The sequence below is a fragment of the Podarcis muralis genome, chromosome 6 (genome assembly GCF_964188315.1).
Source record: "Podarcis muralis chromosome 6, rPodMur119.hap1.1, whole genome shotgun sequence".
NCBI lineage: Eukaryota > Metazoa > Chordata > Lepidosauria > Squamata > Lacertidae > Podarcis > Podarcis muralis.
In genome coordinates this window covers 94,488,386-94,504,663 of record NC_135660.1, presented here as the reverse complement: position 1 = coordinate 94,504,663, position 16,278 = coordinate 94,488,386, and the positions used below count along the sequence as shown (strand labels likewise).

At 43.9% G+C, this 16,278-nt stretch overlaps 1 protein-coding gene across 1 annotated transcript in view; it reads left to right on the top strand.

Annotated features, from left to right (window-relative positions):
• LOC114596774 (anoctamin-2-like) overlaps positions 1 to 15,775 on the top strand; it is a 30,543-nt gene extending 14,768 nt beyond the window's left edge. The window contains exons 2-3 of the mRNA XM_028728508.2: positions 13,018 to 13,116; positions 15,620 to 15,775. Of these exons, the coding sequence (XP_028584341.2) occupies positions 13,018 to 13,116; positions 15,620 to 15,775 (255 nt within the window). The remainder of the gene's footprint in view (positions 1 to 13,017; positions 13,117 to 15,619) is intronic.
• Positions 15,776 to 16,278: the final 503 nt, after the last annotated feature.

Genomic DNA, 16,278 nt, shown 5'->3' with positions numbered 1-16,278 from the left:
GGCACATTAAACAGTTGGTCCCTTACCTCTCCCGCCCCAATCTGGCCACAGTGTCCATCTTCTCACTAACCCTCAAGCAGAACCTCAAGCAGAAAATGAAGGGTGGCTGGCTGGGGTTGCCGAGTGCCAGCTGAGCTCCAGGCAGGAGGTGTGGCCTGGCTTTATAGTTTTCCCTTGGGTCCGCTCCAAAGCCACAGCCACCATGTTGCCCATGATCAGTCAGAATCCAGGACAAACCACCAGAGGTCTGTGCAACAACTGGGGGAAGAAATGGCATTATCCCCGGCTGTGTGGGAACACAGCGCCTGCCACCCGCCCCTGGGGCCGCTCACCAGGAGAATAGTAAGCGGTTTTTTGTGAACTTCCTTTTCTTTCAAGCAGTGACTTCAAGGAACCAAACCCTTCTTTGCCCATGTTTAAGTTGGTCTTGGGAGGTGAGGTAAAAAGGTAAAGGAACCCCTGACCGTTAGGTCCAGTCACGGTCAACTCTGGGGTTGAGGCACTCACACTATAGTAAAAATAAATGACTTTTTTTCCTGTTCATTTTTAAAACATAATACTTTAGGACAACACCTGTTTTCGTGTTTGGTCCCACTTTTATAATCCTTGCCACATCTAACAAATGAATTCTATTCCCAGAGTGACAGTTAGCGTGTAATGATTTTCTGGCACAAACAATTGTGTTTTGTCCTGACAGATACTCTTAGAAGTGGAAAGATTTTGTTGTGGAAAGGCTGTGGAGCTGGTGCTGGAAAGAATGCAGAAGAGAAGCGTTCATCTTCATAAGCAGAAAGCAAACTCCTCCTCCATTACTTCTAGAATTTTCTATACAAGCTGTTTTTAAAAAGCTCTGACAAAGCTGAGGATGAACATTTGTTCACTTTTATCCCTTCTTGCTTTTTCAAAAGGATTTTTCCCTGGGGTGGACAATGAATTCAAAAGGACATTATTAAAACACACGAAAATAAATCTTTAACCAGTTGTTAATAAATACATAATAAAGCAATAATATACAGTACATTAAATGCAATTTAAATGAACTTAGCAGTTACATTCAACTGCCTTTCTTCACAGCTATAGGGTGTTAAAATTGAATATTATTTTCTATGGTTTTTAAACAATCTTCTCCGTCAGTTCTGATACCAGTTTTTGGGTCTATATTTTCTTTGCACAGCTTTACAGCCAATATGCACACATACATATTCTCCCACACTTAGTACTGCTGATCAAGTTCAATGCTGTGATTATAACTGGTTTGGGCAGGAGTGCTTTCTCCTAAACTTTTTTGATCAGTGATCCTGTCCCTTGTTTGTGCTGTTATCACCCGTCATTTAATTGTAAAATGTATTCCCTCTGAAACGGTGATTGTAGCACCAGCAGTAGTTGAAGAGTACCTTGTAAAAAAATGCATGCTAATTTAAGACATTTTGCAGCAGTCTGTTTCAGCCGTATGTGCCTCTCCATAATCTGTACACTGCGAAAAAGAGGTGGCCAACTTTGTCCAATTTCCTGTCTGTTCACTGCATGCTAGCGGTCATCATAGCTGTCAACCGTCCTTTATTTGGCGGGAAAGTCCCTTATCCCAGCGCCGTGTCCCGCTGCTGTCCCTTATTGATGATGTCCCTTAAATTTCCCAGGTTTCAAAGTAAGCAGCTCCTCTCCCTCCCTCCCTGCCGGCCAGGGAGGAGGGAGGCTCCAACTGTGTTGCTTGGCTGCATTGCTCACCCAATAAGGAGTCTAAGAATGACTGGGGGTGGAGCTTGCATGCCTTGTGCCGATCAAATCGGCCACGTTGCCTGGGGACTCGCTTTTGCTCAGCACTTCCCAGCGGAGAGGTGATGGTGGTTTTCCTTGAGACTTCGTTTGGCTGCTGGCTGGGCTTTCTGCCTTTGGCTCGGAGGGGCTCAGAAGTTGAACATACCTGTGCTGGGAAAATCCCTTATTTTGGCTGCTGATCCCTTATTTTCGAGGCTGCTGGTCCCTTATTTTCAAATCTGTAAGTTGACAGCTATGGCGGTCATCTACATTCTCTGCTCATCTATATTCCCTTTCTTCCTTTCCATCCCAGGCCCCTAGCCTACAGGTTTTATAGGCATTATCTGGGCACGAGAGGGACAATTGCTGGGCACCCAGCTCAGCTCCTGGAAATGACAGTGATCTTCTGTGATATTATCCCAGTAATACGCATAGCAAGCAACACTCCCATTTGAGTACAAAACAAGAACACCACTTAGGGCACAAAGACAGGCTAATGTTTCGCTCTGGGGAAATGAAATAGTTCGAGGGATAAAAGAGGGAAATCCCCAGTTCACAAAGCCATGCAAAACGCAATGTTCTGTACAGGCACTCACCAGCTAAAATGCCCCTTTGCTGCCCTGCCCTGTGACTGTTTGTCATTTCCGCTGCATGTCACCTTTGCACAAGCATAATCTCTTGTCATCTGCATTTCATAAAATACATGGCAGCTCTGCCCGATCTTGCTGTTTGGGAAGACATCAATTCTTCTTCTGTGCTGAAGAGTTCACTGTTTGCCGGTCTTCTACCTTTAACCACGGCCTATCATCAAGTCTCTGTTTTTATGCCCCCAGGGGTATTGTAATTTTTCTGTTTTGTGGTGTCTTGAAGTCATCCAAGGAAGTGATGGCAGTGGCAGGAAGGTGGGAAATGATGAGGACTGAGAGTTAGTACTTTCTTTTACTATTTGAGCCTAGGGCTTACCGATCAGAAGGTCGGCGGTTTGAATCCCCGTCACGGGGTGAGTTCCTGTTGCTCGGTCCCAGCTCCTGCCCAGTTCGAAAGCATGTCAAAGTGCAAGTATATAAATAGGTACCACTCCGGCGGGAAGGAAAACGGCATATCTGGTTCGCCAGAAGCGGCTTAATCATCCTGGCTGTGTGACCCGGAAGCTGTATGCCAGCTCCCTCGGCCACTAACGCGAGATGAGCACCGCAACCCCAGAGTCGTCTGTGACTGGACCTAATGGTCAGGGGTCCCCTTTACCCATTACCTTTACTATTTGACTATTTTTATTTTCATTATTTTTTTTAAAAAAAATATATTTTTATTGAAGAAATTTTAACATAATCAAACGTTCAAATTACCTTTTACAATTTCAATTAACACGCTGCCCCCATGCGACTCCCCCCAACTTCCTTCCCTGGTTTATAACTTTTTTTAAAAAAAAATGTTTTCACTGTATTTTATTATTGGTGTTAGCCACCCTGAGCCGGGTCTTGGCCTGGGAGGGCAGAGTATAAATAAAATTATTATTATTATTATTATTATTATTATTATTATTATTATTATTATTTCTTCTGCTGCTTATATTTTTATATAGCTTATGTATATTTTTACTTCATATTTACATTTTCTATTTGCATTTGTCCATTGTAAGTGTATTATTCAAATCCTGACTATTTGACTACAGTGGTACCTCGGGTTAAGAACTTAATTCTTTCTGGAGGTCCATTCTTAACCTGAAACTGTTCTTAACCTGAGGTACCGCTTTAGCTAATGGGGCTCCCGCTGCTGCTGCACAATTTCTGTTCTCATCCTGAAACAAAGTTCTTAACCTGAGGTACTATTTAGGGGTTAGCAGTGTCTGTAACCTGAAGCGTCTGCAACCTGAGGTACCACTGTATTTTTAAAGTTGATCCATTCATCAATTCTCAGTTGTGTCCTTAGCCCTAGCTGTTTTTTGTTCACTGTTTTGGTGCTGCTGACAAGCCTAACTTGTCTGTAATTGTTCAAAGGATCTGTAAAGTTTACTTTCTCTTTGAAGAAGGAGAATTCATCTTGGCCATAACTCTGTGGATTAATACTAGCTAGAAGTAGTAGTAGCAACAATATCATTTGTTTAGCTTTAAGCCATAACAAAGAAAAAAATACTTTGAGGGTTGTGTCACAAATTTCCTGGCAGCCAATGCAAATAGAGAAATGTGCAAGCGGACATAATTTTCTTTGTCCAGCAACAGAAAGCACACAAACTCACTTGATGAAACAATCCTGCCCATGAACTCAGACGTATACTTTTCATAAGGATCTTTATATTAAGGATACTGAGTATGTCATGAACTCCAAGGGTACCGTAATTTCTTATAACTCACCATAAAGGTAGAGGGCAGAACTCAATTCTGTAAAAGCAATTCTACGAGAAGCCAATGTTGTTGTTGTTTAGTCGTTTAGTCGTGTCCGACTCTTTGTGACCCCATGGACCAGAGCATGCCAGGCACTCCTGTCTTCCACTGCCTCCCGCAGTTTGGTCAAACTCATGCTGGTAGCTTCGAGAACACTGTCCAACCATCTCGTCCTCTGTCGCCCCCTTCTCCTTGTGCCCTCCATCTTTCCCAACATCAGGGTCTTTTCCAGGGAGTCTTCTCTTCTCATGAGGTGGCCAAAGTCTTGGAGCCTCAACTTCAGGATCTGTCCTTCCAGTGAGCACTCAGGGCTGATTTCCTTAAGAATGGATAGGTTTGATCTTCCTGCAGTCCATGGGACTCTCAAGAGTCTCCTCCAGCACCATAATTCAAAAGCATCAATTCTTCGGCCTTCTTTATGGTCCAGCTCTCACTTCCATACATCACTACTGGGAAAACCATAGCTTTAACTATACGGACCTTTGTTGGCAAGGTGGTGTCTCTGCTTTTTTTAAAAAAAGCCAATGTTATTACCATTAATTCCAAGGAGTCAGTTTTCCCAATAAGGTGGAACAAACCATAGCAATGATCCTTGGAGGAATAGAAATTTCTAAAACCAGCTTGCTCTTCACACAGAATACAGTTGAAGGAGGACTACTTTTACATCTTATTAAGTAAAAAAGTGGCATATATTTTAGAAGAGATAGCCAACAAACTGATTGACTTCTTATTCTGCAGAAAACAGGGAATGCATTTTTTAAAAATAGGATAAACAACAGAAGAAGTGAACACATAAGATGGAAATTAAAACAATAAAACAATTTATTTAAAGTAAACATTTCTACAAAAATGTACTGTATATGATACATCCCCATTTTTCAAAGAAACATTTCCTTTAACAAATCTGGTTTTTTATGCTACTTGCTCAAAAAGAATGATTAATAATGCCTTCAGTAAGATTTACATTTTGAATAAAAACTTACTTCTCCAAACCTTTATTAGGCATTACAAGAATAGGCCATCATAAAACATCATAAAACATGCATGTATAAAAATTTAAAATATATACAAATAAACAGCCATGTGAAATACAGTTTTTCATTGGGATTCTCAGCCACCCTTGCAGTTACTTCTGGGTTAATGTCAGACAGATAGAAAATGATATTTTCATTGTGCTTTTTGTGTTAGACAACCCATAAAAATAGCATGCATTTTCGTAGCTGGTTGTACAATGGATAGTAGAAAAGAATATTCAAAGAACATCCACAATGTCTATCATATCTGGGAATGTTTAAATATCTGCCTTGACCAAAGCTGAGGGGGAAAACGTTCAGTCGGGCTAACTTAAAGCCCTGTGTTGGACTGGATATAAGTGACCCTGTTATCTGCTGCATTTAAACCACAGAACATGGGGGAGCAAATTTTATTTACAGCTGACTCACTGTTTTGTTTTTCAATGTCCCTGAATCTGGTTTGAATATTGCAATAGATATATTGCTCACTTGAATTACACAAGAGTTCCTAGTTAATACCGATAGTTCTGATTTTGCTATGTAAGAGTTGGAACCATCTGGATTTATAAGAGTCCTTAAGTAAGTCGGAGAGCAGGCTCGAAGGTTGGCAACAAAAATGGCAACGCAACCAGTATTTTATAGTGCTAGTCCACACCCAATATTCCATCGTGTGTTTATCTAGTTCTGCACACATCGTCTCATACTTGATTTAACTTGGGAGCCCCAGGATACGTCTCAAGAAACTTGAGTTTTTAAATGAAAACATAAACTGTCAGTTCTTTGAATTTCCATTTCTCCTCAGTGGAAAAAAGCCTGCATTTTTTCCTCTTTGTACGAGAAATAAATGAAAAACATGATATTAAGAAGACTAAATAAAACTTGTGTAATTCACCATGACCTCGGTTTTCTTTATAAAGCTGCTCCTAGTGCCATTAAGTATCATTAACTTTTCTGCACCCTAACCACTTACAATCCTGTCATGCAATGGGGAGGAGAGCTATATAGGTAGAAGACAGGGTTTGGGAACATAAAAATGCCTGTTAATGGCTACTGTCATCACTTCAATAAGTGATTCCCAAGAGTTCCTCCGAATATATATTTCAGTATTCAGAGCTGACAATGAAATGCATTGCACAATTATAATGGTCTGGTTCAAAAAGTTGCTAGTTGTGTTTTGTTACCTTTTCGCTGCTGCCACTAAATATCACTAACACTTGCATGAAAGCCCAACCAGTGTATAAGGTAAAGGGACCCCTGACCATTAGGTCCAGTCGTGACCTACTCTAGGGTTGCGGCGCTCATCTCGCTTTATTGGCCGAGGGAGCTGGCGCACAGCTTCCGGGTCATGTGGCCAGCATGACTAAGCCACTTCTGGCGAACCAGACCAGCGCATGGAAACGCCGTTTACCTTCCCGCCAGAGCGGTACCTATTTATCTACTTGCATTTTGACGTGCTTTCAAACTGCTAGGTTGGCAGGAGCAGGGACTGAGCAATGGGAGCTCACCCTGTCGCTGGGATTCGAACCGCCAACCTTCTGATTGGCAAGTCCTAGGCTCTGTGGTTTAGACCACAGCGCCACCCGCATCCCAATCAGCGTATAAATCATTGCAAATGAGAGAACAGGACTCAGCTTGCTTTGAGGTTCGACTGTTTCAAAACTCATAACCCTACTGTGGAGTGGATTAGGTGGGGAGGCGGGAGAGAGCTCAATCCCAGCTGTTGGGGTGAAGGTCTCTCATCTTGCAGAGAAGGCCCACCTAGATGATCAAGGATCTGGAAGCCATATCTTATGAGGAGCTGTTGAGCAAGTTGGGTATGTTTAGCCTGGAAAAGAGGCTGTCCCATGGAAGATGGAGCAAACTTGTTTTCTCCTGCTCTGGAGGTTAGGACCTCCTGTGGTGCAATGGGTCAGTGCGTCTGGCTGTTAACCAGAAGTTTGGTGGTTTGAGCCCACCTAGGGATGGCTGTGGGCAGAATTCCTGCATTGCAGGGGGTTGGACTATCAGGCTCCCTCAAACTGGGCCCTCCAGATGTTTTGAGACTACAATTCCCATCATCCCTGACCACTGGTCCTGCTAGCTAGGGATCATGGGAGTTTTAGGCCAAAAACATCTGGTGGGCCGAGTTTGAGGAAGCCTGGACTAGATGATTCTTGGAGTCCCTTCCAGCCCTAAAGGTAAAGGTAAAGGGACCCCTGACCGTTAGGTCCAGTCGTGGCCGACTCTGGGGTTGCGGCGTTCATCTCACTTTATTGGCCAAGGGAGCCGGCGTACAGCTTCTGGGTCATGTGGCCAGCATGAGTAAGCTGTTTCTGGCAAACTAGAGCAGCGCATGGAAACACCGTTTACCTTCCTGCCAGAGCGGTACCTATTTATCTACTTGCACTTTGACGTGCTTTTGAACTGCTAGGTGGGCAGGAGCTAGGACCGAACAACGGGAGCTCACCCCGTCGCGGGGATTCAAACCGCCGACCTTCTGATCGGCAAGTCCTAGGCTCTGTGGTTTAACCCACAGCGCCACCTGTGTCCCTCTCTTCCAGCCCTAGGATTCTATAATTCTTTGACCCAAACCAATAGCTTCAAGTTACAAGAAAGGAGATTTCGACTAAATGTTCAGGAAGAACATTAGTAAGAGCTGGTCGACAGTGTTCAGAAAGCGGTGGACTCTCCTCCTCTGGAGGTTTTTAAACAGAGGCCATCTGTCAGGGATTGCTATGATGGCAGGGGTTAGAACTAAATGATCCTTGAGATCCCTTCCAATCCCAAATTTCTATGATTCTGCAACATGCTATGGCTTAGCTCAAAGTAGCGGGAGAACTGGGGGAGGAGCAAAATGGCTTCTATCTCCTGTTCAGGAACCCTTGCATTTGCAGAAAGCCACGATTTGTCTCAGTGTTTCATGTGAACCTGATCACAGAAATGGAGCCAGGAAAAAATGATAAAATATTTTTTGCTTAAATTTTAATGTAACAACATAAACATTATTATTCAATGGAATAATAATGGAGTTGTGGGGGAGGCGCCAGAAATCTAAACTGAGCCCATCTGAAAATGACTCAAGCAAACTGTTATTTCAGCAGCTCAAATGCCTTAGCAGCTACTAACAGGTAGGACCAGGTAGTTCGAGAGATCATGAATTAATATGCGCAGGGGCATGATGAGCACAGTCTGATTGTTAATATAACAAGCATTTTCCCCAAGCTATTAGTTCATCTCTGAATGTTCAGCCCTTGTGGAAAACTGTTTTAATGGGGTTGAACCAGAATGGGTAATCCATGATGAAAGATTATATATTTCTGCATCTTTCAACTATAGAATCATTCGTTGTCAGCTATTTTTCTAACCAAGTAAACAAATGCTGGGTTTCAGCTCTTCTGGACACATTAATTAAATTTTGCATCTTTCAACAAGGGAATATAACAATACAAAGGTTATTCAATAAACTGAAATTAAACACTGTGTCATTGTTATTGCATGCAAAAAAAAATCAGACGGGAAATATTATAAATATACTTTATTGTTCCTAACATACTTAGTGTTTTAACAAGTGGGGCCTACAGTAAAACATTGCAATCTCCCCTCACCCCTTTATAGGCATGCTACTGTTTAGGGCGTCAGCCAGTTATGTTGTCTTTCAGGGTGGCACTGTGGTCTAAACCACTGAGCCTCTTGGGCTTGCCGATCAGAAGGTTGGCGGTTCAAATCCGCACAATGGGATGAGTTCCCATTGCTCAGTCCCAGCTCCTGCCAACCAAGCAGTTTGAAAGCACACTAGTGCAAGTAGATAAATAAGTACCGCTGCAGCTGGAAGGTAAATGGCATTCCCGTGCACTCTGGTTTCCGTCACGGTGTTCTGTTGCATCAGAAGCGGTTTAGTCCTGCTGGCCACATGACCCAGAAAAACTGTCTGTGGACAAACACTGGCTTCCTCGGCCTGAAAAAGATGAGCTCTGCAACTCCATATTTGCCTTTTACTAAACTTAACCGTCCAGGGGTCCTTTACCTTTACTTTACTTTATTTTATTTTACTTTAGTGGGATGCAGGTGGCGCTGTGGTCTAAACCACTGAGCCTAGGGCTTGCTGATTGGAAGGTCAGCGGTTCAAATCCCCATGACAGGCACTGGCGGAAGAAGAGGAGTGCGGGAGGAGCGCACCACCCCTGGCAGCACGATGCCAGTGGGGTGCCATTGTGGCTGCCCCCCACCTGCACTGGGTGCCAACGCCCCCAGGATGTGCATCAGCCCTGCCCCCGCCTGCTCTCCGCCCCCTGCCCACCCCCCCACCCCCCGGTGCCGGAGCAAGAAGCTCTGCCACTGGCAACGGGGTGAGCTCCTGTTGCCAGTCCCAGCTCCTGCCAACCAAGCAATTCGAAAGCACGTCACAGTGCAAGTAGATAAATAGGTACCTTCTCTGGCAGGAAGGTAAATGATGTTTCCATGTGCTGCTCTGGTTCACCAGAAGCAGCTTAGTCATGCTGGCCACATGATCCGGAAAAACTGTCTGCGGACAAACGTCGGCTCCCTTGACCAGTAAAACGAGATGAGCGCTGCAACCCCAGAGTTGTCCATGACTGGACTTAACTGTCCTTTACCTTTGCATGATGTCATCCTCTGAATTTTTTAACTCTTCCCCCACAATAATACTTATACATCTCAATATTTTTTCCAAAAAATTGCTAACACTGAACTGGAATTCCTCTCAAAATGTAGATTAATCTGGGAATAATATTCATCTTGAGAGCATTAACCCTTACCCATAGGGTATGGTTTAGTGACTTCCACCTATCGATATCTAAAGAAACCTCATTAATTACAAATATTCCTATATTACTGGAAAGTATTAGTCATTATTTTTCAACCAATGAGGACATCTACATAGAGATTTCTTTTCAATGCAGTGACCAGGAATCAGGCTTTGCAGTGCAATTCCCATTAATGTTAAAATGAATTATATGATTCAAATCCCATACACAAACATGGAAAATCTGTATCTTGATGTTTGTTAATTCAATGCACATTGTGAATTGCATGGTAGCTCCCTGGGACTAGTGACGAAGCAATTTGTGTAAGCAGAGGCAGTGCCAAGTGACCCAGAAGGATTCTGTAAATACCCTAGACACCACCTCTGGGCGATAGCTGGTCTCACTTTACATCAGAACTGCAAAAAAACCCAACAAAAAATCCCATTTCCTTGGCTTGATCTTTCAGAGATGTATTTTTATACAACGAACAGGAGCAGTTTTTTTTCACAGTTTCACTTGATTACAAAGCAGCTGTGTTACCTAACTCTGTCAAATGTAGTTAACAGCTACACAGAGCCCCTGAGTGTGCTGGGTGCCTTGAGAAAAGTGCATAATAGACTAGAGCATGAGATCTTAGGAAAATACATTTCCTATTCCCGGGGAGATGACGTTGGGGGCTGGGAGCAAGCCCTCCCCACGCGCCGAGGGTGGGATCACCCCTGCGCCATTGGATGGTCCTCGGCCACAGCATCCGTAGGCCTGTGGCGTTTGTACGGAGCCCCCGGTCGCCTCACGGACTATTGACCCGTACACCACTAATCCGCTGCCACCAACCAGGTCCACCCTGGTAAAATCACTTCAGTCTCAGTCAGCTTCTCAATTAATAAAGAAGAGTGTATTTTATTTCAGACACAAACAAACGTTTACGGCATTCCAAACGTTGTTGCTCTTTACTTTCTTAGTCTTATTTTCCTCTCTCTATCTCTTCTAACTCCCCACACTCAAGAACCCACTGCCTTAACTGTCTCTCTAGTAAGGTAAAGGTAAAGGTACCCCTGCCCGTACGGGCCAGTCTTGCCAGACTCTAGGGTTGTGCGCTCATCTCACTCTATAGGCCGGGAGCCAGTGCTGTCCGCAGACACTTCCGGGTCACGTGGCCAGCGTGACATCGCTGCTCTGGCAAGCCAGCGCAGCACACGGAACACTGTTTACCTTCCCGCTAGTAAGCGGTCCCTATTTATCTACTTGCACCTAAAGGTGCTTTCGAACTGCTAGGTTGGCAGGCGCTGGGACCGAACGACAGGAGCGCACCCCGCCGCAGGGATTCGAACCGCCGACCTTTCGATCGGCAAGTCCTAGGTGCTGAGGCTTTAGCCCACAGCGCCACCTGCGTCCTTGTCTCTCTAGTACCAACTGCCTTTCCCAACCAGCCAACCCACTAAATCCAACCAGCTACCCACTAACAACTCCCAACGAACTCCTCCCAGAACTGGTTTTATAGTCCCACTGACTCCACCCCCTGGGTCCTGACTGGGCAACCTGTTTAACTATTTCCCCTCCAGCACTCTTTCATATATGTTAACATCACAAGGCCGTCCAATCCAGGGGTGGATGCAGGGGTGTGGTGCAGGCTATCCGTGGCCGAGGACTTGCCCCAGGGTTTTTCTCCCTGCTCGGTCAGTTCTCCCACCCTCCCTCCCTTAGGTTAGGCTCTTCTATTTCTTGACTTTGCTATGGACCTCAGTTGGTCGCCTTGGTTGTCCAAGGGGCCTGGTAGGAATTTTTCCACTTGGCAAATTGGCACCCGCCATTTGGATTTTTCGCCTAGCTTGTAGCAAATCGTTACAACTTTGTAAGGTTTAGTGTTTAGGTACCAGAGTATTAGGTTGAAGGTGAGGGGAGGTAGTGGCCATCACCTACCCCTCCTAATTTAAGGGTATTCTGTTAAAGGAATCCAGTGGGCGTGGTCTCCGTCCAAAGCCCCAGACACGGGGCTGGGGCCATGACATGGCCAGGGTCACTACCCTGGGGGAGTTTCTATTTGATGTGCATCAGCAGGGCTCCCCCTACTGGTGGTTAACTCTTCCAAGACTCCTACAGACGGGCAGGAGTCAGATATAGTCAGGTGGTTTCCAATGCCTAAGCCAATACCACTCACATTCTGTAACCAATACAATTGTGGCCTTTTTTGCCCATTAACCTAAAATACTGTTTCATGTGTCTTTATTCCAATTCCTGGGAGTGTTTGGGACCTTGCCACGCAACTCCTTCACAATGAGTAACACGATTGATCTATGTAGCCCAAGTGTCAATTTTTCTAGCAAGATGCGACATGCCACCATCCATACCAGTACTAGGACTTTTTAAAGTGTTGTTGTAGCATTGATCGGAGGACAAGAATGTAGCATCGTTAGTGTTCATGTTGCATTACAGAAATAGCATAAACAAAATATGGGTCCCTGACTTGCAGGTCTCATCATGTAAATTAAGGATAGGTTTAATCTTAAATGAAGGAAAAACACTCACCCAGTAATTAGTCAGAGCATCTCTAACTGATTTCTATATTGCCCAAAGATTAAAAAACAACAACTCAACTCTAGTTACTAGCTCTGTACATATTTTTAAAGGAAAGAATAGGAAGGATAAATGTTGTATCATAATTATACATTGTGCTTTTTTTTTCCATTTTTTCATGCAGTGTAGATACCAGTTCTCTTATTTAATGCACTATCTCAACCACCTTCTTTGTGGTTCGGGCCATATTGATATATTGATATTGATATAGATATTGATTATGCAGGCAGGAAAGTGAGGTTGAATATGGCTTTTCCAAGATACCCAATGGCACTCCAGCTCAAGCTGAATGAGACGTGAGCCCAGGATGCTTCGTGCCTTTAACCCTGAAACACTTTATCCACTATAATTAATATGTTATATGTTAACACTATAAAAGTGTGCTCTGTTGTGAAATCAGAAAATACGAGGTAAAGGGCATTACTTTTATATAATCTGCACGCTTTTTTATCAGCTGTCTCTTTATTTTGTATGTTGCGCCTTTAGTTCCTCTAATTTAATTTGTAATTTAATTTGTATTTCAAGAAAATATGTCCTCTTTTCACCTTTCAGAATAAGACACAAGGACTGAGTTTTGTCCGGATACATGCACCATGGAATGTACTTAGCCGAGAAGCAGAGTTTCTTAAAATAAAAATGCCCACTAAAAGGGTAAGTAGTACTCAGTTCTGTTTTAATTATTTTGAAACTTGCGGAACATTACAGAGGAAAGGCAGTGAAGGCTGGTTATTTCTGATCTCTGAGTATGGCAAGGAAGAAGCCGCCCTCCCCAGTGACTACCTGGGCTGTGCTTCCCTCCACTTATAACACTGTTGTTGTTGTTTAGTTGTGTCTGACTCTTCATGGCCCCATCCCCATGGACCAGAGCACGCCAGGCACTCCTGTCTTCCACTGCCTCCTGCAGTTTGGTCAAACTCATGCTGGTAGCTTCGAGAACACTGGCCAACCATCTCGTCCTCTGTCGTCCCCTTCTCCTTGTGCCCTCCATCTTTCTCAACATCAGGCTCTTTTCCAGGGAGTCTTCTCTTCTCATGAGGTGGCCAAAGTCTTGGAGCCTCAGCTTCAGGATCTGTCCTTCCAGTGAGCACTCAGGGCTGATTTCCTTCAGAATGGATAGGTTTGATCTTCTTGCAGTCCATGGGACTCTCAAGAGTCTCCTCCAGCACCATAATTCAAAAGCATCAATTCTTCGGCGATCAGCCTTCTTTCTGGTGCAGCTCTCACTTCCATACATCACTACTGGGAAAACCATAGCTTTATAAGGAAACTGGCATGACACACGTTTCAACATGTTAGTTGTTTAATGGAACTGTAGTGTTGGGAGTCATCTAGTCCAACCCTCTGCAATGCAGGAATCACAGCTAAAGAGCCCCTGACAGATGGCCACCCAACCTCTGTTAGGAAATGTCCACCATCTGAGGTTGGGGATGCAGGTGGCACTGTGGTGTAAACCACTGAGCCTCTTGGGCTTGCCGATCGGAAGGTTTGAATCCCCGCGATGGGGTGAGCTCCCGTCACTCGGTCCCAGCTCCTGCCCACCTAGCAGTTTGAAAGCACGTCAAAGTGCAAGTAGATAAATAGGTACCGCTCTTGTGGGAAGGTGAACGGCATTTCCATGCGCTGCTCTGGTTTCACCAGAAGCAGCTTAGTCATGCTGGCCACATGACTCAGAAGCTGTCTGCAGACGAACACCAGCTCCCTCGGCCTATAGAGCAAGATGAGCGTGCAACCCCAGAGTCATCCGCGACTGGACCTAATGGTTGGGGTACCTTTACCTTTACCCTTACCATCTGATGTGGTTTGTTCCACCGTCAAGGAACTCTTAACCCCCAGACAGTTCTACCCAATGCTTAGTCAGAATCTCCTTTCTTGTAATCTCTTGATTTGTAGCAGCATCCATTGGTTTGAACCATGTTCCCATCAACAGTTGATACCTTGATATTTTCCTTGTTTGATTGTTAGGTTTCTTTCTTACAGAACTTATCTCCACTAGGACTGCCTTGAAATAACTCAAGCTTCTCCCATCCTTTTCACTTGGTGCTACCTAAGCCAATATATTGCTGTTCTGGGGGGGGCGAGGGAAGACAATATAAACTATCCTGATGAGGAATGATTGCTTCAGCCTGCCTCTTAAAATAGATCCCTTCCCATTCAAGCATTCTGTATCCTGTGCAGCAGATCAACTGAACGAATGATGGCTGAGAAGCACTATTGAATGTTTGTACATTAGTAGAGCCAAAGGCAGAGATGTAATCTTTTTGTAAACCACTTGAGGTTTTATAAAAACAGTATATAGATAGGACCAGCCCACAACATTTTGGCACCTGAGGCGAACCACAAAATGGTGCCTTGCCTCATGGGTGGGCCGGCCCTGACACAAATGTTGTGAAATGATAAAATAAAATAAATATTCCTAGCTAGCAGTTCAAATATTCCCAGGGTCTATTCAGACACTGCAGACAACCACTTCAGGGGGTGAAATTTTATCTTTAAATAGGAGCTCATTTTCTGGAACCAAAACTGGTGGTGGGACAATACTCAGTAATTCTCCTTCAATATTGGTCCTTCACTAACTTTTCTTGGATATGGGCTCTGGGAACACTGCTGGTGAAAAGATGCCATTCAATTATTCTAAACCCTCGTACCTACGGGACCGCCTCTCCTGGTATGTCCCACGGAGGACCTTACGGTCTTCAAACAAAAACATCTTGGAGGTCCCAGGCCACAGAGAGGTTAGGCTGACCTCTACCAGAGCCAGGGCTTTTTCGGCTGTGGCTCTGATCTAGTGGAATGCTCTGTCACAAGAGACTAGGGCCCTGCGGGACTTGACATCTTTCCGCAGGGTCTGCAAAACAGAGCTGTTCCACCAGGCCTTTGGCCAAGGCACAGTCTGACCCCCTCCTTCTGTAATCCTCACAGAATTCTAGCCCAATGGTTGCCATTAATCTGATTTGAAATAATTTTACAATGAAATGATTTTAGAATGTTGTATTTATTTTACTGTTGTTAGCCGTTCTGAGCCCGGCTTTGGCTGGGAAGGGCAGCATATAAATAAATTATTATTATTATTATTATTATTATTATTATTATTATTATTATTATTATTATTATTTGGGAAGCCACCTGCTCATGCATGCTCTCTTTGTTTCTCCAGACGTATGAAATAACAGAAGAAACGGGAATTGTCAATAAGTTGTCTGAAATATGGCAGAAGTTTACAAAACCTTTGCAGCCCAAAGTGCCACAGCAAAATACCACCAGAATGAAGCATTTATCTTACCCTTTCTCCAGAGAAAAACTCTATTTGTGAGTACTTAACAAGGTGCACAGTATAATTCCCTGAGAAATATAATTCATTGAGGAATGTTGTGGTGATTGAGACTGCACATAACTTCCCATCATATACAGTCTTCATGGGACTCTACTATTTAAGAAAACAGTTGAAACAGTTACATCTTTGAGTGCCCTCACCTACCATGTATGGTGTCAGGGATTTCAAACCGAGGATCGTAACATCAGAACAGGCACCTTACTTTCTGTGATGCTAGAGGAAGTTGATAGGCTCTTCCTTTTAGCTCTGCAGAAATCAGATGATGCAAATAGATGCTTATAGAATTTGATTTCTGTAAACCATGATGTGAACTGACCTAATCCTCTCTAAATTTAGTGTGCAGATCAAAGCATGCTAATGCTTCAGATTTCACACTTGTTCAAATTTTTCGTGTGTGTGTGTGTAAAGGTGTGTGCATACATATATATTTGTTAAGTATTGTTGTTTAAAGTTGCAGATGCAACAAATCCTGTATTTTATCT